A 21,465-nucleotide genomic window follows, 5' to 3' on the forward strand; every position below is an offset into this window, starting at 1 on the left:
GGCTGTGGGTTCACTATTTGGCAAATAACAGGTCATTGTTGCACTTTCTACATATGTGTTTTAACTGATTATTAATGATTTTTAAGGCATTTACAACCTAATTAGTAACCAATAATGAACTAATTGTAAACCATTTACAAACCTTTTATAAAGATAGTCTTATTTTAAAGTGGTACTGCTAATTCTGTTGTAAAACTTCATTCCTGTTACTTCCATTCATGTTACTCATAACATAAAGGGTTAAAGGAATGAGTGCCAGAAACTGGAGTGGGTTTCAGCAACAGGAATGAGTTTCAGTAACAGGAATGAATTTCAGTAACAGGAGTGAGTTCCAGTAACAGAAGTAACAGAGTAGAGCATCCCTATTGTTGAAATGCTATTGGCAAATCTATATAGCCAATGATGGTCCAGCAAAACTGGGCTTGCTGGATTTTATTCTTGTTAATAAAGCACCAGAAAAAATAAAGCCTCTTGTTCTTTATTTTTTAGTAATCTATTCTTCATGAAGACGGCGAAAGACTTGTTTGATGGTCATCTCTGGTTCTCCGTGATCAGTCGCCCTGCTAACAGCAGGTTCACCCGAGTGCAGCGAGTCTCCTGCTGCTTCTCCCTGCTGCTCGGCACCATGCTGACCGGCATCATGTTCTGGGGTATACCCAGTGACCCCTCTGAGCAGAGTGTGACCATAGGTAAAGTTATTTTCCACTATAGTACTGCTCCAAAACTCACCAATATTCACCACAGGTCACCGAGAAAGACATTAAGTGTTGGCTGCTCTGATTATAGGTAGCATCAAGTTTAGCTGGAGGCAGCTGATGGTCGGCATCCAGAGCTCCATCATCATGTTCCCCGTCAATCTCTTGATTGTGAGCATCTTTAGACTCGCCCGCCCACGGAAGAAGACCCAACAGACAGCATCAGATCAGATACCCAAGCTTGAATCTGCTCTGGAGGACAAGAAACATTCAATCGCTTTGCCACAGGGCTGTTTAAGGACAGACATCACTGTGGAATATGTCATTAAAGTAAGTTGAGTCATGGTACACTATATAGCCAAGCATACATTACCGGTCAAATTTTTCTCATCTCAACAATAACTTTATTACTGCTCATCACTTCACTTGTCAGTCCTCTAATTCTTCTATTCACTGCTGAAACTGAGACTCAGTCCAATCATGTTAATCTGAGCTAAAGGCTAAAGCTGTTTCCATGTGGGTCAGCCAGACGTGACTCTTCCTGTAGCAGTTTTCTCCGGTTTTCAAGAGTCTTTTGAAGGTGTAGGAAACAGTACTCACCGCTCTCTGGCTTCATCTGTAGTTTCTCTAGAGAAAAGACTTCTACTATTAATAGTTACAGAGTTTTATCTGTGTTTCTGTGTCTTTTTCTAGTTATTATGATGAAAGTGTGAATGTGCTGTGTGTAAGTGTTTAAATGCTGCAGTAAAGAGTGCAGTAACACCATCTGTTCCAGCACTCCTAAGATATACTTTTTTTGTTTTTAGTTCATTAGTTTTTCTTTAAGGCTCTGGCAATTTACTGCTAAACTTGGGAAACTGGATTGTGTACCATTTTCAGGGCCACTGTATGGTGACAGGCAGTGTCTGGCTAGAATTGTCCATGTAAACAGGCAAGCAGTTTTGACGGAAATCTTCCATGGGTAATGGCAAAAGTCATGGGAAATGATACTCGGTTCATCTATCTATTTAAGAGACCACCTCAGTTTCTGAATCAGTTTCTTTGTTTTTTGCTGTTTATATGTATATGTTCGAGTAAAATGAACATTGTTGTTTTATTCTATAAAAAATCTCCCAAATCAGAATAATAATATTGTCATTTAGAGGATTTATTGGCAGAAAATGAGAAATGGCTGAAAGATGCAGAGCTTTGAGACCTCAAATAATGCATTTTGGTTGAATTACCCTGTTTTTATCACAGTTTTTCAGCATCTTGGCATGTTCTCCTCCACCAGTCTTACACACTGCTTTTGGATAAGTTATTGCCACTCCTGGAGCAAAAAAAAATCAAGCACTTCAGCTTGGTTTGATGGCTTGTGATCATCTGTTTTCCTTTTTTTTGTATTTTTTTTATTACATTCCAGTTTTTAATTTTGTATGTTCTATCTGTATGTTTGTGGATAAACCCTATACACTCTAAAGGATAAATACACTTTTAATTTACTTGATATTGAAAGAAATTATAAACTAGCAGGTGTCCCAGTACTTTAGCCAAATAGTGTTGCTAGATCTTTCCTCCCAGACGAATAGTAATGTCATGGAAATGTTCCCAAAACTAAAAATTAAAACACTGACACAAGTGTTAAATTACAAAATTCTAAGAACAGCCAGAAAACTTGACAGATTGACAGAAATTTTAAAAACGTTCTACTAACTAGTATAAAAATTCTACTAACAGATAGTAAAAGCGTTTGCTGAGTATCTATCTATTCTCTCTCTTTTTCAGGATATAAAGAGAATACTTGGCTCGCTTGCTAAAGCAGTGGGGTGCCCTGTTCCAAAGACAGCGCTGGAATCTGGTAGAACAGATATCTTCACATTACTGTCTCTTATTGAAGAGATCATTCAGCAGCAGAACTCCACTCTCAGAAGATTTGATATTGAAGATTCCCACAATAATTTAGTGTCAGTGTACAAACTCTACCAGCAGCATCTCTACAAGCAGCTCCAGAACCTGGAGAAGGAGTTAAAGCTGATTGGGCCTTCAGAGATATCTGATCCAGAGATCTACAGCCGGGCTGTGCTGCAGGTCCAGAGAATGAAGGGGCTGCTGGAAGCCCACCTGTCCTCTACCTCCAGCAAACTGCAGCTCACCTGCATCTCCAGCCCAGCAGGGAGCAGCGGTGCATCCAAGAAGAAGTGCTGCCAGAAAGGCCTGCCCTGGTGGTTCGTGTTTGTGGGCTGGTTTCTTATAGCAGCCACAAGCGGCGTGTCGGCGTACTTCACCATGATGTATGGGTTGACCTATGGGAAAGAGAAGTCCATCAGCTGGCTCATTTCGTTGAGCGTGTCCTTCTTTCAGAGTCTTCTTCTCATCCAGCCTGTAAAAGTAAGAGACGTTGGTCAAAACAATACATATTATTGTACCTAAGATATTATAGTGTATATATAAACACAAACACTCATCGTCAAAAAAATTGTTAAACCCAGAAAGAAGTGTCAGATTGCATTGCTAGTGCTACGTCATGCAGCTGTCTGCCAACCGGCGATCTCCTGATCATAGTGGCAGCACTTTAGACCACTGGACCACTCGAAGCCCCAACATGACCAAAGTCTTGAAGAACATCTGTAATAGTATTCACTATTGTTTAATAGTAATTAATGAGATAGAAAATGTAGGAAAAAGTAAAAATGTATGGCACCACAAATCATTTGTCCTTAAGGCACCCAAATGGTTAACACCGGCCCTCAGACTCAAATTGCTTTTGAATGTCATACAGCAGAAGTTCCTTATAGGCAGACCGCGGCCCGATGTGGACCAAAACCAATAAACTACTAAGAAGGATTTAATTCTGACAATGTTCATTTAAAGCGGCAGAACTCTTCTTGTCTTTACGGTATACGTGCTTTGTGGCGCAGTAAACTCGCAGACCAATCACGTGTGTTGTAAGATCATTAAACACTTTACTCTGCCAATCAGATCTGTGCAGATGCGGGAGTGTGGAGCTCACACAGACGAAGTAGGCAGTGAGAAGCAGCAGTCTGAGACTAAAGCGAGAAAGGCTAATTCAGATTGTGTGCACCAGAAAAAGAAATTAAAATACTAAATTTATAAAAACATACTAATAGTAATAATATTAAATTAAATAAAATTGCTGTTTTTAAACAAAGCTGATATTCTTGCCAAGTTCAGCAAACAATTCTCCATATATTTTAGGATTTGTCATTCATGTAGTTATCATGACAGGCAGGCCTGAATCTAATACAAATAAAATAGTAGTAGTATTGTGACAGGCCTATTTAAAACATTAAATATTGTTGAAATATACTGAATAGTATTTATAATTTATACAAAAAAATACTAGGCTTCTTCAGTATACAAGTTAAAATGACGACGGTCCGGACCTTGGCCTGACAAAATTTTCTCTAACTGGACCGTACTGAATTCAAATTACTTACCCCTGTCATCCAGTATCAAAACTCTCCGACCAGTTTCATTGCTTTTGGTTGATTCCCACTGGATGCAACTATTTATTGAGTGTATATAAAAATATAAACATATTCTTTTCTAAAAATATAAACATATTCTTTTTTCTAAACATATAATTTTTTTTTGACCATGCTACATTCACCTTGCAGGTACTTGGTTTTGCAGTCTTCTTTGCTTTGGTGGTGAAGTCTGTTGATGATGATGATGAAGATGATGAAGAGTACATTAAAATGTTGAAGAACAAGGTGCCTGCTTTCTCAGGTAACTAGAAAACATATTCTGAAATATTGTTGGAAGTCCCCAGTAATAAATTCCCTGTTCAGAGGATGAATCTGCAGTACTTTCCTGCCTGCAGGTGATCCTGATGATGTGCGGATTTCCAGGAGGAACAGCTCATGCAGCTTCTACCAGCCTCCTCCTCCTTCTGATGTCGGGAAGATGAAGGAAATCTGGATCAAAGATCAGAAAGCTTTCGCATTAATCTGGGAGATTCTCAGTAAGACAGTGCTGTACACAATCCAATCCGAAATCAACACAGTAACATCCATAGCACTAAAATCACAGTGTTGATTGCATTTGATTGCCTGGGAGTTATCCTAACAAACCTTAGACATCCACAGGGAGTTGGTGTTATCAGTAAGAGTTCAACAAAGAGGCTCAGCCTCTTGATTTTACCTCATTCCCAGCATGCTCTTTGACTGCCATTATTCTTTGTTTGAGGTTTTTAGGGGTTTAATGTTTTTTTTGTGGGTTCAATTTGTTCACCCTCTTGGTGTTGTGTTGGATAGTGGATAATGATCTTTAGAGAGCAAGCATTTTGTAAGATAACCAGTTGTAGGGTGTTGTTTCCAGTCATGAGTTCACCACATTGTAAACCCAGTGTAACACCTGCACCTTTAAGATCAGCCTCACCGGAGTACTAATAAGCTGACTCCGCCCCTCCCACACACCTGTGGGACATCAGCTTATTACTGAGACTATTTATACTGGGATGTTACTAAGTCTAGTTGCGAGATATTGCCACTCTAGTGTCTTATCGAGCGTTTACGTCTGTGTTTATGATATCTGGTTTTTTGATCCTTGCCTGTTTTTTGACTACGATTTTGCCTAGTGATTTATTCCTGGTTTTGAACTACTGCCTGTATTTTGGATTACGATTTTTGCCTTGCGTTTTGGATTAATAAAGCCTGCCTGCGTTTGCATCCAAATCTCCTTGGTTGGTTCTTACACCCAGTTTGAATTAAAGTTGTTTGAACTTAAATTAATTAAGATTGTTTTACCTAAAATTGGGTATTTCTAAATATGACTTAACTATGTTAAATTAGGTGAACATTTGTGTTCAAATTTACATTCAAATGGAGATCTTTGAGTTGAACCAACTTGTATATAATAACTGAGTTTAGTCTGTTGCCATTGGCAGCTTCTTTCCTATTGGCTTCTGTCACAATCTATTTGCATACTGGGTGTGTCCCCCATTTTCTGATGCTCAGCATCAGCGTGTATTGTTTCCCCCTGGGCTACCAGTGGATCATATATTATGATGATAATTGCCTGGTCTCTGTGTTGTAGGCTGTAAAAACAAGCATCATTTTCTGGGCTGCTAAAGTATCTTTGTGTTGGCTGTGCTTCCAAAACTGTTCACGCTATAGCTCATTTATGTGAATTGATCATTTTGAGAAAAGATTACTAATGTAAGCATGTTTTGTCTACTGCATCCAGATAAGGGTCTATGTTATTCAACTTAACTTTAATGTTGTTGTTTATGTTGATGTTTTTAGTGGTGCCCCTTTAATTTAGATTTTTTGGCTGTTAAAACTAAAAAACATTGAGTGAAAACAACTTAATGTAATAATTGCAATAAACTTAAACAAGTAAGACAGAGCCATGCAAAAGTTACTTTAACTTAAAAAAAATAATTTCAGGTTCAACATATTTTAAGTGTCAAGTACTTGTGGTTTGTCTTACAAACAATAAATTACCTCAAATGACTTGTGTAGACTTAACTTATTAGAGTTTACTGTGAAACATGGTGGTGGTAGCATCATGATTTGTGTCTGTTTTGATGCATTTAAACCAGAATGGGTTACCAGAATAGGGCATGTGCAGATCTATATCAGGAATGGGTGCAACTTACAGACTGTGGGTGCAATTAAATACATTAATTTGAAGGGGTGTCCACGAACATTTGGACACATAGTGGGTTATTGGTTCATCTTTAAATCAGTCAGAAAAGGCTGAGAGTTAATGATCTGTTTGTCCTGCAGTTTATTTAGGGTTCTTCTGCATGTTACTGATGGCTGCGTACAGCCAGCGAGACCCGAATGCCTTCTTCCTCACTCGGCACATTCAGCAAAGCTTCAGCAACGGCATCTCAGACAGCATGAGCCAGCAGGACGTGTTCATCTGGGCCAATTCCAGCCTCCTCACCAACCTGTTTGGACAATACTCAGGTCTGTTTTCAGGTCCAGTATGAAAGATTGTATTTGAACGCTGCACGTATGTACAGTGGTGCTTGAAAATTTGTGAACCCTTTATTTATATGTTTCTGCATAAATATGACCTAAAACATATCTGAATATTAGACTTGATGATAAATGTTCCAGTATCTGTAACAAAAGCAATCAATAAGACGACAATTAAGTGTAGCGGAGTAGGCTGAGCCCTGTTTTTTTTTTTAAGATCTTTAATATTGTCAATATAGCTCTGGACCACTTAAAAATGATGAGTTTCTCTGAATTGGTCAAATTATAAAACCTCTGGAATATATTGATTTCTGAACTCTTAAAACTTTTCTGTTTTTTTATGTCTAAAAGCTTTTATTTTCTTAAATGCTCTAAATGACAATATTTTTATTTGGAATTTGGGAGAAAGGTTGTCCATAGTTTATAGAATAAAACAACAATGTTCATTTTATTCAAACATAAACATGAGCTGTATTTTTTGTAAGTGTGTATCATGAAAGAAGAAGAAAAGCTTCTGATGCTCATCAGGCTGGAATAAAAAACAAAACTGCAAAGAGTTACAAAACCATCTCTAAACAGATTGTGTACAAACAGAGGAAATTTAAGACCATTATTCCCCATCTCAGGATTTGTTGACCAAAAAAGGTCATGCCAAGAGTAAGGCATGCAATAGTATGTGAGGTCCACATTAACCCAACATAACTTCTAAGCAACTGAAGGCCTTTCTCACATTGGCTAATGTTAATGTTCATGAGTCCACCATCAGGAGAACACAATAGGAAACAATGAAAAACAATGTTACATTGCATCCTTAATCCTTGTCCCATCTGGGAAACATGATGGTGGTAGTATCATGGTTTGTGTCTGAACAGAATGGCTTGCCATCATTGAGTAAACCAGCTAATTCTGTATGAAAATGTCAGAATGACATCTGTCCTTCAAATGAATCTAAAGTGAATGTGGGCCATGCAGCAAGACAATGACCCTAAGTAACCTAGTCCAAGACCAAAGAATGGTTAAATAATTAAAAATAAAGTTAATGTTTTTTCACATCTTCCCAGGCTTCATCACGGATGGTAACTCAAAGCTGGTGGGTACAGTTTGTCTGCGTCAGGTCCGGGTGCAGAAGAGCTCCTGCAGGAAGGCCAGTTCCGTGCGCTCCTCAGTTCCAGACTGCCACGCTCCGTACTCCTGGGAGGTGGAGGACATGGGCTCCTATGGTCCTGGCTGGACCAGCTTGATAGATTCTAACATGTCTAAAGCCCTGTTCACACCCTGGCAGTACCAGACCCAGTCCAGACTCAGAGCACACACTGTCTGGGGGGGCATGGCTCTGTATAGAGGTGGAGGCTTTGTAGTGGACCTGGAACCTGACCAGCAAAACTCAAGCAGGTAGAAATTTCTGTAATACAGGAATATAAAAAACCCAAATAGCACTGGTATGAACCCTGTAATAGTTTTATTACTAGAAGGATTTACCTACCTTTCATGAATAGCCCACCTCTGTTATCCAGGTTCAAAGTAGCTTCACACCTCCTTGCTAGAATCCAGAGAGACCTAACATTTAAAACGAGGCATTAATAACTTAAAAAGAAGCTTATTAAAAACCACTGTTTAATCCTATAACACTAGCTTAAACTCTGAGCGTAGCCATTACTCCTGGCACTGGCTGCCACATTAGTGGTTTTTAATAAGGTTCTTGTGCACTTTTTAAGTTATTAATGCCTCGTTTTAAATGTCAGGGCTCTCCGGATTCTAGCAAGAAGGTGTGGAGCTACTTTGAGCTGGATATCTGTGTAAAAAGTGATTTATCGGGGTAAATTATGCCCCGTGTCACCCAGTCTGAAGGGTTTTTGGACAAAATGTTTAAATATCTAGATCTCAGAACGCTGTGGGAGAACGAAGGTGTGCTATTCATCAAAGATAAGTACTTTTTATCATGTTTTACTACAACAAAAGTCCATTTTACACTGGAGCCCTCCTTTAAGTACACAATATTCCCTTTACTTTTTGTAAAAATCTTTGTGGACACCCCATGGAATTAATGCAGCAATTCAGCTACTTTAGTTTGTACCCATTACTGCTAACACAGATGTACAAATGCACACAGACAGCTTGTTTAGTCTAGTTCCAGTAGTGAAAGAAGTAATGCTAATACAATAAGAATCTCTGGAGCATGTAACACCTAACACACCTAATGCCAGAGATATAAACTCCTTAGCTGCCCGGGATTTTTCTCAATTGTCTGCCTGACATTAAACCACTAAATCTTGAGGATTTCTATTCAAGCATTACATAAAAAGCTTTAACGTTTGATAAGGAACATTACTGAAAATCATAATTGTAACTGTAATAGAAAGTATAGAAAAATAGTCAAGTAAATCTGCAAATGTCAAAATATAAAGAATAAAATCATAAAATTGCCTCTTCCCTGAACTTCATTTTAAAATCAATACAAATCCTGAATGCAAATGGAACAGTTTATGTTTGTTTAGTTTTTACGTCTATTATCAGACCTGTAGAATTTGGGTTGATTCCTGTTACTGATCTGGAATCAATAAGTGAAGTAGTGTCACGTCCTTATCCTGTTTCCTGTCGTCTCCTCTCTGTGCTGTTGTTTCTCTGTGTTTGATAAATTTTGACTTCCGTGCACGTTCCTCCACGTGCCCCTGTCTGTGTTCTTACCTGTTGCTAACTTGTAGCTCCGCCCCCTTGTTACCTGATGCCAGGTGTTTCCTGTCCCCTTCTGCGTGTATAAAAAGTTCCCTTCGTTCCTGTCTCTGGTTGTACGCCTCTACTCAGTGTATTCCTTGTTTGTATGTTTTGTCTTCTCTACAGTGTTCTACAGTACCTGTTTGAAAACGCGTGGCTGGATATCTACACCCGGGCACTGTTCATTGAGTTCACGGTATACAATGCCAACGTTAACCTCTTCTGTATTGTGACACTGATGTTGGAAACCACAGCAGTGGGTGAGGAAATTAAAGCACTACATTAAATTTTAATTTTAAATTAATTTTAAATTAAATAATTTCTAAAACACTCATTTCTAATCCTTCTCTTTGTTCTTTTAGGAGCGTTCCAGTATCGCACTGAGCTGCAAAACATCCGTCTTTTTCAGACCACAGACGGAATTCCTACACTGGTCTCTGAGGCCATTTATTTCCTCTTCGTTCTTTACTACATGTTTTTGCAGGTATGTCCTATTAAACATTTCACATAGTCATTAAAACTTCACTGAAATGGCTTTTATACTTTTCTAGTGAATGCATTTACATATATACCAAGAATTGGGACAAAACTTCCAGCATTCAATACAGATAAAGCTATAGCAGTGAAGCACTAAAGTTTAGCAACATGGCTGTTGGTTGATTAGTTAACTTTAGGGCTTCATCTTATGTTTTCAGAAGCGGGAAGGTGATGCAGAAAATAATTATTTTCTATTCCTTAATTACTCTGTGATGCTCGTTTCCACGCCTTAATTACTGTATTTCATTCCCACTCATTAGCTTCTTGTTCTCATGCCTTAATAGGTTGTGGCCACGCCTTAGGATCTCATTCCTAGACCTTTTTCTTTTTTTTTTAATTATTGTTATTTTTTTTATTTTATCCCATTTTCTCCCTAATTTTACAAGGCCAATTACCCAACTCACTCATTAGGACTCCCACTATTACTAGTAATGCCCCAATACCAGGAGAGTGAAGACAGTGAAGACTAGCACACGCCTCCTCCGATACATGTGAGGTCAGACTCCGCCTCTTTTTTAATCTGCAGCTGATGCAGCATTGCCGAGTAGCATCACAGCGCACTCTGAGGAAAGCACAACGACTCAGTTCTGATACATGAGCTCACAGATGCAACCTTATGCTGACCAACATCCATCACCCTAGGAGTGATGAGGGGGAGAGCGCCATCTACTGTACCCACCCAGAGAGAGCAAGACCAATTGGGCTCTCTTAGGCCTCCAGCAGCTGATGGCAAGCTGCATGACTGGGATTCAAACCAACAATCTCCTGATCATAGTGCCAGCACCTTAGACTGCTAGACTCATTCCTACACCTTAATAAGTCATGGCCACGCATTTTCTTTTTTACATGATGTCACCATGGGGGCCTTAATTATCTTGTTCCAAAACCTTAATTATCTCATTCCCGTGCATTAGGTTCTCGTTCCCACGACTTAATAAGTCATGGCCACGCATTATTTTTTTAACATGATGTCACCTTATTGACTCTCAGGCCTATTGACTGTTATTTTAACAGGCTAAGCTGATGAAGCAGCAGAAGTGGGAATACTTCAGGAATAAATGGAATATTCTGGAACTGGCCATTATTCTTTTAAGCTGGAGCGCCTTTTCTGTCTTTATCAAGAAGATGGTGCAGGGAGACCAGGACCTGAAGTACTATCAGGACCACAGAAACCAGTAAGAGACCAGCAGAAACCCATTTATGAACTTTTTCTTATATACACATCCCACTTACTACACTGACATGCCAAAAGTTACGGGACTGCACTACGTTAATTGGTCAATAGTTAATAAGTGTTACCTGAGGGAATGACTTGTGAACCCCACACCTGTATAAGTTGTAAAGTGCTATCTAGACCCCACACACACATTCCACAGGTCAGTGCAGCATTCTTTCATGCTTTTATGGGACATCATAAAATAACAGCTCTGGAAAAAAATAAGAGACCACTTAAAATTATAAGTTTCTTAGATTTTACCAAATTGAAAACCTCTGGAATATAATCAAGAGGAAGATGGATGATCACAAGCCATCAAACCAAGCTGAACTGCTTGAATTTTTAACTAGGAGTAAAGGCATAAAGTTATCCAAAAGCAGTTTGTAAGACTGGTGGAGGAGAACATGACAAGATGCATGAAAACTATGATTAAAAACCAGGGTTATTCCACCAAATATTGATTTCTGAACTTTTAAAACGTTTTTTGTTATTTCAACCATTTCTCATTTTCTGCAAATTAATTCTCTAAATGAAAATATTTTATTTGGAATTTGGGAGAAATGTCTGTAGTTTATAGATTAAAACAAACAATGTTAATTTTACTCAAACATAAACCTATAAATAGCAAAAACAGAGAAGCTGATTAAACTTCAGTTATATTTCATTTTCTCTCCAGGTTCCCGAGCTTCTACGAGACCGCAGCAGCAGATTCAGTGCTGGGGTATCTCACAGCTGTCTTGGTTCTGCTGGCCACCATAAAAATGTGGCACCTGATGCGCCTCAACTCCAAACTCAACATGATCACCAACACGCTGCAGCGAGCATGGAGCGACATCTCCAGCTTCATTGTGGTCATAGTCATCATGTTCCTGGCTTACTCCATTGTTGTGAGGGTCCAACACACTTCTACAGTATTTTCAGTTTCAAGTTTAGAATATACTAGTGCATCTCCAAAAAAATTGAATATCAAGTTACTTTATTTCATTAATTCAGTTCAAAATGTGAAACTCATATATTATATAGATGTATTACACACAGAGTGATCTATTTTATTTTATTATTTATTTTATTGTTGATGATTATGGCCAATGAAAACCAAAAAATCAGTACCTCAGAAAATTTGAATATTATATAAGACCAATTGGTCATTTTGGCAGTGTGGGCAGTGTGCCAAGTCCTGCTTGAAAATGAAATCTGCATCTCTATAAAAGTTGTCAGCAGAGGGAAGCATGAAGTGCTGTAAGATTTTCTAGGAAAAAACTGCACTGACTTTAGACTTGATAATAAAACACAGTGGATCAACACCAGCAGATGACATGTCTCTCCAAACCATCACTGATTGGTGGAAACTTCACACTAGACCTCAAGCAGATTGGACTGTGTGTCTCTCCACTCTTCCTCCAGACTCTGCTCCCTTGATTTACAAATGAAATGTAAAATTTACTGATGATCAGTGATGGTTTGGAGAGACATGTCATCTGCTGGTGTTGATCCACTGTGTTTTATTATCAAGTCTAAAGTCAGTGCAGTTTTTTTCCTAGAAAATCTTACAGCACTTCATGCTTCCCTCTGCTGACAACTTTTATGGAGATGCGGATTTTATTTTCCAGCAGGATTTGGCACACTGCCCACACTGCCAAAAATACCAATTGGTCTTATATAATATTCTAATTTTCTGAGACTGAGATTTTTGGGTTTCTATCGTCTGTAAGCCATAATTATTAACAATAACAGAAATAAACGCTTAAAATAGATCACTCTGTGTTTAATACATCTATATGATATGATTTTCACATTTTTAACTGACTTCCTAAAATAAAGTAACTTTTTAATGCTATTCTGTATTTTATAGAGATGAACTAGTCTATATATTGTATTTACATAATATAGATATTATATATTTGGTTATTTTCTTGTCTCATAGAGTAATCTGCTGTTTGGTTGGAAGTTGTATACTTACAAGACTCTCATAGATGCCGCTACAGCCATGGTCAGCTTGCAGCTTGGCATATTCAATTACGAAGAGGTAGGTGAAGCTTTCACTGATGCTTTACTGACTCATCCTGTGTTTTTTTATCTTGCATATCAAAAAGGCCACGTTCCAAGTAGGAAATTTAATCTGTAGACATGTTTGCACTCTGTTTGGATGTCCAGCATACAGTGTACAGTATAATGTCTTGTTATCAATTGGTACAGCTAATAACATTATCTTGAGACAATGCTACATATTTTAACCTGGGACATAAAACGTCAAGACATGATTTGCTATAATGGACCGTGCACAAGTAATGTGGGCTGAGGGGAAGTCAGAACTCTTTTAAAATGGCTTGAGATGTTGAGATGAGTAGATCAGCTACAGCAGTGCTGCTGGAGTTTTTAAACAGTGTTCACTCACTGTCTTACCTATAGCTGCTCCACCTTGTAGATAAGGTAAAGTCAGAGATAGAAGCTCTGAATCTGTTGTTCCAGTGCTGAGAATAACCCACCACCCAAATAATAATAATACCTGCTTCTATCAGTGGAGCTGAAAAATAATTTAGTGTAAAAAGTTACCGGTAGTGTTAATGTTAATGCTGATTAGTGTGTATACTACAGATTTTGGACTTGAACCCGTTGCTTGGTGCATTCATCATTGGTTCTTGCATCATCTTCATGACATTCGTGGTGCTAAACCTCTTCATCTCAGTCATTCTGGAAGCATTCAGTCAAGAGCAGCGGCATCACAAGGTACTGTCTATATTCTGGATGATATATATCACTTAATTGATGAATGAAAATAACAGTAATCATCAGACTCGCTGTAGTGATTGGATCAGCTGCCAGGTTCCAGGAGTTTTTACTTAACTAGGAAATTCTGCTTTTAGCTACAGAGCACCAGTGAGCTGGAATTTACTACAGAACAGTCTAAAACTCACTAAAGCTCACTGGTTTCACTCAGTCATTTTAAACTTTTAATATCTAACCACCTTCAGACAGCCTGTACCTGTTTTACTTGATCTTAATTTTTTAGTTGTTCTGTAACTTTATTTCTGTCACTATTTTAATTTTTTATATAGTTTAGTATTATTACTAATTTTGATTAGTTTCTTTTATTATTTTCATTCTTATTTTTTGATGTATTTATTTTATTATTTTTTATTGTTCTATTTAAAAGTTAGTTTATTTGTTCAATTTCTTAATTTATTATCAATTAAACCACATTATTATTTTGTTTTCTATTTTATTTACTATTATTTTAAAATGATTAATAAAAAGGTCCATGTATTTAACATGCATTTTCCTAGAAGTCCCGTGCTGTAGGGAAAACTCAGCAACAGTACATTAAATGAAAAGAGAGCTTCAGTTTCAGCTGAGCACATGGTTGTAATGGAAATGCATGTGGTTAAAATCTGAGCAGGATACAATCATGATATTAGTCCTAAGTGTTACAATCTGCTTCCTAAAATGTTACTAATGCTCGTATTACTTTCTCATCTCCAGCCTTCAGAAGAGGAAGAAATTGTGGACCTGATGCTGCTGAAGATCTGCAACTTTCTGGGAATCAAAACTAAGAAGAAACAATAGAAGAACTGAAAGCTCCGCGTAGGTTCTAGCGGGAAACTCGAAATCACGCCACTTTTCTCAGCCAATCACCAACTCCCACCTGTCCTTAAAAGACCTCCCTCATACCTGTTCTCCCCTGCTTGCAGACGCTGACATACGTTTTCACCCTCCTCCTTCCCCACCGCCTCCAGTTCGGTCCCGCCGGTTGCCCAGGGGATAGGCTCCGCCCCCGCCGTACAAGTACGGCAGGATCTGCGAGGTTCCAGACGCTGCGGACCTGGGCTTCGACGGGGCTTTCGCCAAAGACTCTATATACACTATATTCACTATTACTAATTGTCATACGTGTTTATTGGGATTAAATCTTTCTTGCTGCACTTTGTTTCTAGAGTTTTCCTGCTAGAACTTGAAATCACACAATTCTGTCTAATACAACAATCTTCTTTTTTCAACAAGAAACTTGCTTTGGGGAAAAATGTTTGCTTTTAATTTTTAACTACAAATAAAATACAATTAAGGAAGAAGGTATACAGTTCAATTATGTACTAGACATATTTCTGCTTTTCTGTTTATTTGAAAATGTGTTTTTTTTATCCATTTTACACAGACAAACATGGCTGAATGAGGGCGTATAGAGGAATAGAGGCATGTTGTTGGGTGAATGCTGAGTGCTTGGTTGCTGTGGCACTGTTTCTGTATGTAGTGAAGATGACGCATATTAATTAATCCCCATCATCAATAAAATATTACTACAGCTGGACCTGGTCTGGGGCTTTTAACAGTGAGTAGATGTATTTCCCTGGTCACAGAACAGTGGTACAATATGGATGCAAACAAAGCAGTACAGGTATCAGTTCAGGACTCGAGTAAAGACAGAAAAAAAAATCCTGTAAACTGAACAAACCCCTTGCCGCTCTTGTTTTTAGACTCGAACACATAATGAGAAGTCCTGTATATCAAAAAGAGACGCAGACTAAGCCCTCGGTTTAGCCAAGACTGCATCAGTCCTTGTCAGGATTTAGAGTTCATTTCTTTTCCTTTTTGTCTTCTTTCTTCGCCGATGCGTCACCCTTGTCCTTCTCCTTGTCCTTGTCTTTATCTTTATCCTTGTCTTCCTTCTTCTCCTTCTTGCTGTCGTCTTTCTCCTGCCCCTCCTTCTTCTCAGCGTCGCGGTTGGCGATTTTGTTATTGATGAGATTGTGAAGAGCCACCACAGAGCGGATGAGCGAGGCCAGGTACACCACCAGCATCTGGTCGTTGGTCTTGAGGTAGAAGGCCTTGATGAACTCCTGCAGATTTACATCCGGTAACAGATTGAAGACGTCCTGCAGCTGGTAGATGATCTGGTGGTTGATGGGCAGCTTGCCTGTGGCGACCTTCTCCAGGTAGCTCTTGATGTCTAACAACTTGGAGTTGAGGCCTTTGAGACCGTGCACCTGATTGGTGATGCGCTGAGACAAGGTGCCCACAGTCGTGTCCTTGATATCCCTGTAAGAGATCACAATATCATTACTGACCTGGGCTTATTTAAACATAAAATAAAATATAATATCCAATTGTTCTGATTGCATTTAGAAACAAAAGCATTTTCCAATTTAACAAGTAGACACAGACACGTATGGGCTCATAACAACTCAACTTTACCAGAGGTACAGATCATTTTAGTTACTACAATTTTGTTAAAAGCATTTAGTTAACAGGCAAGACACTCATTTAATGTTACCTGAGAGGAGCGCTCCGAATGCAGCGATAATTATGTTTCAAGACATAAATTGTTCTATTAATTTGAAGGGGACGCTTCATTTAAACTGAAAGAGCGATTCTTTACTTGAGGGAACGATTCAATAAATTAATTTTATTTTTATTATAGGGGAAAAAAAGAGAACTATTTGCACAGTTAAGGGAACAACTCAATAACTTAGGGGAACGATTACTTAATTCTAGAGTATGATCAGGTAAATATTTTTTTATTAAAATATAATATCCAATTTTTCTGACTGCATTTGGGAATAAGAGCATTAGTTATTGAAGTAAGAACATTGGGGATGAGGTGAGATGGTGGTCATTCAACTCATGCCACCCAAAAGTATTGGATAAAGAACAATCATTCCAGAGAAAACTATGGTATATTTTTATATTTTCCATCCAACTACAGTCAAATTCACTCTATCTGGATGGAGAAACTTATCTGGATAAGGGTTTTAATTAATGATGAGAAGCCGGAATGAAAATTATATGAAATGAAATAGGAGTAACCAGACTATTTTTAAAATGAGAAGAAAGTTAAGATAATTGGGTGAAAATGTAAGAAGTAGAAGTAAAAAGTCATCTAAAAACTCCAGTAAAGTACAGATTTACATTTCTACTTAAGTAAGGCACTCTATTACTTGACACCTCTGCTCCTAAAGGTATGCAAATTATCCAGGCCAGCGCTGTATTTAAAATAAATAAATAAATAAATACAGTAACAAGTATATAAAGTCAATTTATCTTACCGAAGCAAATGCTCGACACCAACTTCCTCTGCCTCCTCAGCCCCAATCTCACTGGTAACATGCTCGAATGTTTTAGATGTGGGAGTTCCATCCTATAGCAAAAAGTTCATATAAGTGCAAATGTTAAGCTCAAAGCCAAAATTTTGTTGTGTTTGACGTTTAGACTGTATAGAGAACAAAACTTACGTCGTGAACTTCCTCCACAGAAATATAGGCTTCAGTTGGCAGTCCTAGGTCTTTTGGTTTCACGTCAATAATGACTAGGACCTGTCATACCAAAAGTACATGCTTTAAAATCAAACAAATGGAAATTGAAGAAATTCAATTTAACAACCATAAAGAAGACACTCCCTAAAAGACAGATGCTTACCGAGTTTGAACAGTATTGCTTCATAAGCTCATTGATGGCAATATCGTTCTTGTGGAGTTTGGGCCCTGTGTGGTACCAGCCAACTATTCTTTCCCTGGCTGTAAAGAAAGCAACGTATATTATTTATTTATCAATGATGAGGTAAATATTAGCAATGTAACATTAACACACATCAGATATTGCTAATGCTCAAAATAACAAAGCCACATCCAGAAATTTCATTACAGAGTGTGTTATAATCATAAAAAGATCTTACCATTGACTTTCTTGAACATTCCATACATATTCTCCAGGTAGTCATGGTCCAGGAACCATACAGAGTCATCTTTATCATCTTCATCAAAAGGCACTATCAAATAACAATTATTAGCTCTAAATTTTGTCATTTATTTTGAAACACCACATAACAAGCACAACACATGCACAAATTTACCTGCAAAGCTGTTGGACACATCAAGAACTTTCTTCTGCCAAGAGCCCAGAAGAACACCAACCACTCGCTTCTGGCTTCCAACTTTTCCAATTCTGTAAACAGAAAAATAAGCATTTGTTGTTAAAAGCATTTAGTTAACAGGCAAGATACTTATTTAATGTTACCTGAGAAGAATGCTCCCAATGCATCAATACTTATATTTCAAGACATAAATTGTTCTATTAATTTGAAGGGGATGCTTCATTTAAACTAAGAGCGATTCGTTAAATTGAGGGAACAATTCAATAAATTAACTTTATTTTTATTATAGGAAAAAGAGAACTATTTGCACAATTAAGGGAACAACTCAATAAATTACTTCATTCTAGAGTATGATCAGAAAACTATTCTATAACTCAAAAACTATTTAACAGGGAAAGGATGGTCAAACGGGGAGTGAAGAAACTATACATTAAACTTGAAGAAACAGGGGGACCTATTTATTACCTGATGAAACAATTATGATTTATTAAATTGAGGAAACGATTTACGGTTAAACTTGAACAACAGAACAGGTTGTAACATTGACTAAAATAAACCCGAAGAATGTCCTGTTAAATTGCTTAGATCTATATATAAGATTTTGGCGCTTGTGCTTCCTTTTGTGATTCTTGGAAAAGTTTGAGTAATGTTACAATAACTAACTAACTAACTAACTAACCTAAGAAAGGTGTTTTGGTAATTTATACAAACGACAGCTAAGCATCTTAGAGCATCTTAGCTGTGAATCAGTAGTGGTGCTGTGTTTTTTTAACCAACTTTTCCACACCTAACACTTTGGGATGAGGGGGCTTGATCCTGACCTCACTAACGCTGAATCATGCAATTAAATCTTCAAAGCGAAGCTTTTATATTGACAGGAGAAAAAGTTACTCCAACAAAAGCAGGATAATGACTTTAATACACTTGATTTCAGAAAAAATAAAACAATGAATAAACTATACAAGTGTCCCAACAAATACGCTAGCATACATTTAAACAGTGTAACTAACTATCCAGCTGGTTAGTTAACTGGTTAGTTAAATTAGTTTATTAGTTAAGTTCTAAATAAATGTTACTAACGTTAGCCTAGCTAAAACTAAGTCAGTTGTTAGCTAGCTAGAGTTTGCTAGCTAATGCATATTAACATTTATAAACTAACTGTAGCTAGCTTGCTAACGCCATATATTCAGGCCGGCTAGCTAGCTACAATAAACCATAATAATAACCAAGATAATTTATAATAATTCTAGACAGTGTAAGGAAGCTGTTTAAACACAGCTAACTGGCTAAGCTAACCTACCTAGCTCATTTGAGTCACTCATGCTCATACATGTTGAGCTTAGCTTATCTAATGCAGCTAACGCAGATTAGCACAACACACAATTGACAACTAGCTACTGCTAGCTGCTAGGCTAACTGTTGCTAGCTAATTTAGCTAACACCATATATCTTCAGGGCGGCCAGCTAACCTAGCTAGCTACAATAAACCATAATTAGACATGTTTATAATATAACAACGTATAGATTAATTAATTTAAATATATATAAACTCAATTATATGCAGATATGTAGATAGGTTAGCTAAGTTAACTATCTTGAGCCGACCATACTGATTTAGCTAGGCTAAGCTAAGTTAGCCTAGCATTCTATTGATCTATCTAGCTAGCGTTAGCTAAATGACACAGCTAGCTTAGCTTAGCCAAGCCTAGCTTAGCCTAGCCTAGCTCAGTACAGTCCTTATGGAGAGTGAGTTAACAGAATTCGCGCAGAGACGATTCCCCCGCCTGTTTAAAGCTGATTCTCACCTGTTAAAGTGATCCACAACGCTCAGCAGCACCAGCGGGTGCACCACCACCCTCTCCACGCTTAAATCCGGCATTATAAACCCTGTATTTCTACTGTTTATAGGAGTAAATCAGCAGAGTGCCAGCACCGCTTCTCTGTGGGTCAGTCTGAGCCGGAGCGCCGCCACTTGGTCCGCTTCTCTCTGCTCTTTACTCGGATCTCCCTCACCCAGAACCCGCCCGCCCTCTGCTGTCCTGGATCTTCATCTACAGCTGCTGAAGAACAGAGGAACAGAGGAACACTGTTCTCACACTAGAGGTCAGTCTGTGCACTGTCATTCCAATTAAAAGCAAATATTCCAGAGCACAGGTGTATACAGAATACAAAAAAGTACCACGTTTATAAAGGGTTTATAAATACTAGTTCATCTCAACAAATTACTTTTGTACTTTTGGCAGTGTGGGCAGTGTGCCAAGTCCTGCTGGAAAATGAAATCTGCATCTCCATAAAAGTTGTCAGCAGAGGGAAGAAGCATGAAGTGCTGTAAGATTTTGCAGGGAAAAAAACTGCACTGACTTTAAACTTGATAATAAAACACAGTGGATCAACACCAGCAGATGACATGTCTCTCCAAACCATCACTCATTGGTGGAAACTTCACACTAGACCTCGAGCAGTTTGGACTGTGTCTCTCCACTCTTCCTCCAGACTCTGCTCCCTTGATTTACAAATGAAATGTAAAATTTACTGATGATCAGTGATGGTTTGGAGAAACATGTCATCTGCTGGTGTTGGTCCACTGTGTTATATGAAGTCCAAAGGCAGTGCTAAATATATAATAATTAATCACATTAGTTAAATGAATTGAGTTATTAACATATATGTTCATGCTGATAGATGGAAAAGACAAAGTAATATCAGCATCCAGAAAAATGTAAGATGTGGGATCACTATTTGGTTAACAATATATTGTAGATCATTACTAAAGTCATGAAGAAAAACATGTGGCATTTTTTTAGTAAACAAATTTAATGTTTTATATTTTATATTCTTTAAAGTAGCATCTCTTGCTTAGATGACAGCTTTGAACATTTTGGCATTCAGGCGTTTAGTTAACAGCTGTGCTGAACTCATCAAAAGTTAATTACTTGAATTTCTTGTCTCTAAATGTGTTTGAAAGCATCAGTTGTAAAGTTGTGAAGAGGTAGAGTTACAGGTATACAGTGAATAGATTTATTTGAGTAATGTTCTAATCCAGATTATAGCAAGAACTACTCAACTAATTAAAAAATACTTTAAATAATGAAGCTCAGCAAAGCTCAGCAAAGACCATCAGGTCATTCCTCTGTGTTTCTGTATATTAATATAGACTTCAATATTAGATTTACAATGTAAAAAAAATCATACAAAGCTAGAAAACACATTGAATGAAAAAAGGTGTGTCCAAACCTTTTTTGACAGGTACTGTATATGCACTGGATTTAACACTGGATTTTTATGAAAGGATTCCGTGTCTATTTTATGGCTGTAAACTCGGTCAGTAAGGAGTTATAAAACTGCTTATCATCTGATTCCCAGATTGGTAATAAAAAACATCTATATTCAAGGGCAAGGCTGTAAACAGTGGAGCCTGTAATGTTACGTTTTTATTTATGTGTTTTCCTTATATAGAAAGAGCAATGAACGAGGAGATCCGCGGCTGAACCCTGTTGTTCATTAACTCTAATT

The 21,465-nt window shown here is 37.8% G+C and overlaps 2 protein-coding genes across 2 annotated transcripts in view; one reads left to right on the top strand and one right to left on the bottom strand.

Annotated features, from left to right (window-relative positions):
* pkd1l2b (polycystic kidney disease 1 like 2b) overlaps positions 1-15,010 on the top strand; it is a 41,871-nt gene extending 26,861 nt beyond the window's left edge. Inside the window, exons 23-36 of the mRNA XM_049465791.1 lie at positions 490-689; positions 787-1,025; positions 2,460-3,062; positions 4,313-4,424; positions 4,519-4,659; positions 6,428-6,613; positions 7,687-8,017; positions 9,464-9,597; positions 9,700-9,821; positions 10,889-11,049; positions 11,767-11,977; positions 13,015-13,116; positions 13,686-13,817; positions 14,571-15,010. Coding sequence (XP_049321748.1) covers positions 490-689; positions 787-1,025; positions 2,460-3,062; positions 4,313-4,424; positions 4,519-4,659; positions 6,428-6,613; positions 7,687-8,017; positions 9,464-9,597; positions 9,700-9,821; positions 10,889-11,049; positions 11,767-11,977; positions 13,015-13,116; positions 13,686-13,817; positions 14,571-14,654 — 2,758 coding nt within the window. The 3' untranslated portion in view covers positions 14,655-15,010. The remainder of the gene's footprint in view (positions 1-489; positions 690-786; positions 1,026-2,459; positions 3,063-4,312; positions 4,425-4,518; positions 4,660-6,427; positions 6,614-7,686; positions 8,018-9,463; positions 9,598-9,699; positions 9,822-10,888; positions 11,050-11,766; positions 11,978-13,014; positions 13,117-13,685; positions 13,818-14,570) is intronic.
* An 87-nt stretch (positions 15,011-15,097) lies between these two features.
* psmd7 (proteasome 26S subunit, non-ATPase 7) lies at positions 15,098-19,947 on the bottom strand. Its single transcript, XM_007234221.4, has 7 exons — positions 19,758-19,947; positions 17,932-18,023; positions 17,755-17,847; positions 17,499-17,596; positions 17,315-17,395; positions 17,129-17,220; positions 15,098-16,121 (listed from the first exon to the last, which is right to left on the bottom strand). The coding sequence occupies exons 1-7, from the start codon at positions 19,829-19,831 to the stop codon at positions 15,659-15,661; spliced, it is 993 nt and encodes a 330-aa protein (XP_007234283.1). The 5' UTR covers positions 19,832-19,947; the 3' UTR covers positions 15,098-15,658.
* Positions 19,948-21,465: the final 1,518 nt, after the last annotated feature.

This window comes from Astyanax mexicanus, chromosome 16, assembly GCF_023375975.1.
Source record: "Astyanax mexicanus isolate ESR-SI-001 chromosome 16, AstMex3_surface, whole genome shotgun sequence".
Taxonomy (NCBI): Eukaryota; Metazoa; Chordata; class Actinopteri; order Characiformes; family Acestrorhamphidae; genus Astyanax; species Astyanax mexicanus.

Bases quoted from the DNA above. Each gene is read 5' to 3' on its own strand.
- psmd7 (XM_007234221.4), bottom strand. From the start codon at position 19,831: ATGCCGGATTTAAGCGTGGAGAGGGTGGTGGTGCACCCGCTGGTGCTG. The intron at 18,024-19,757 runs GTGAGAATCAGC...TTCTGTTTACAG, and splicing joins GTTGTGGATCACTTTAACAG to AATTGGAAAAGTTGGAAGCC. The intron at 17,221-17,314 runs GTAAGTTTTGTT...TTTTTGCTATAG, and splicing joins CTGTGGAGGAAGTTCACGAC to GATGGAACTCCCACATCTAA.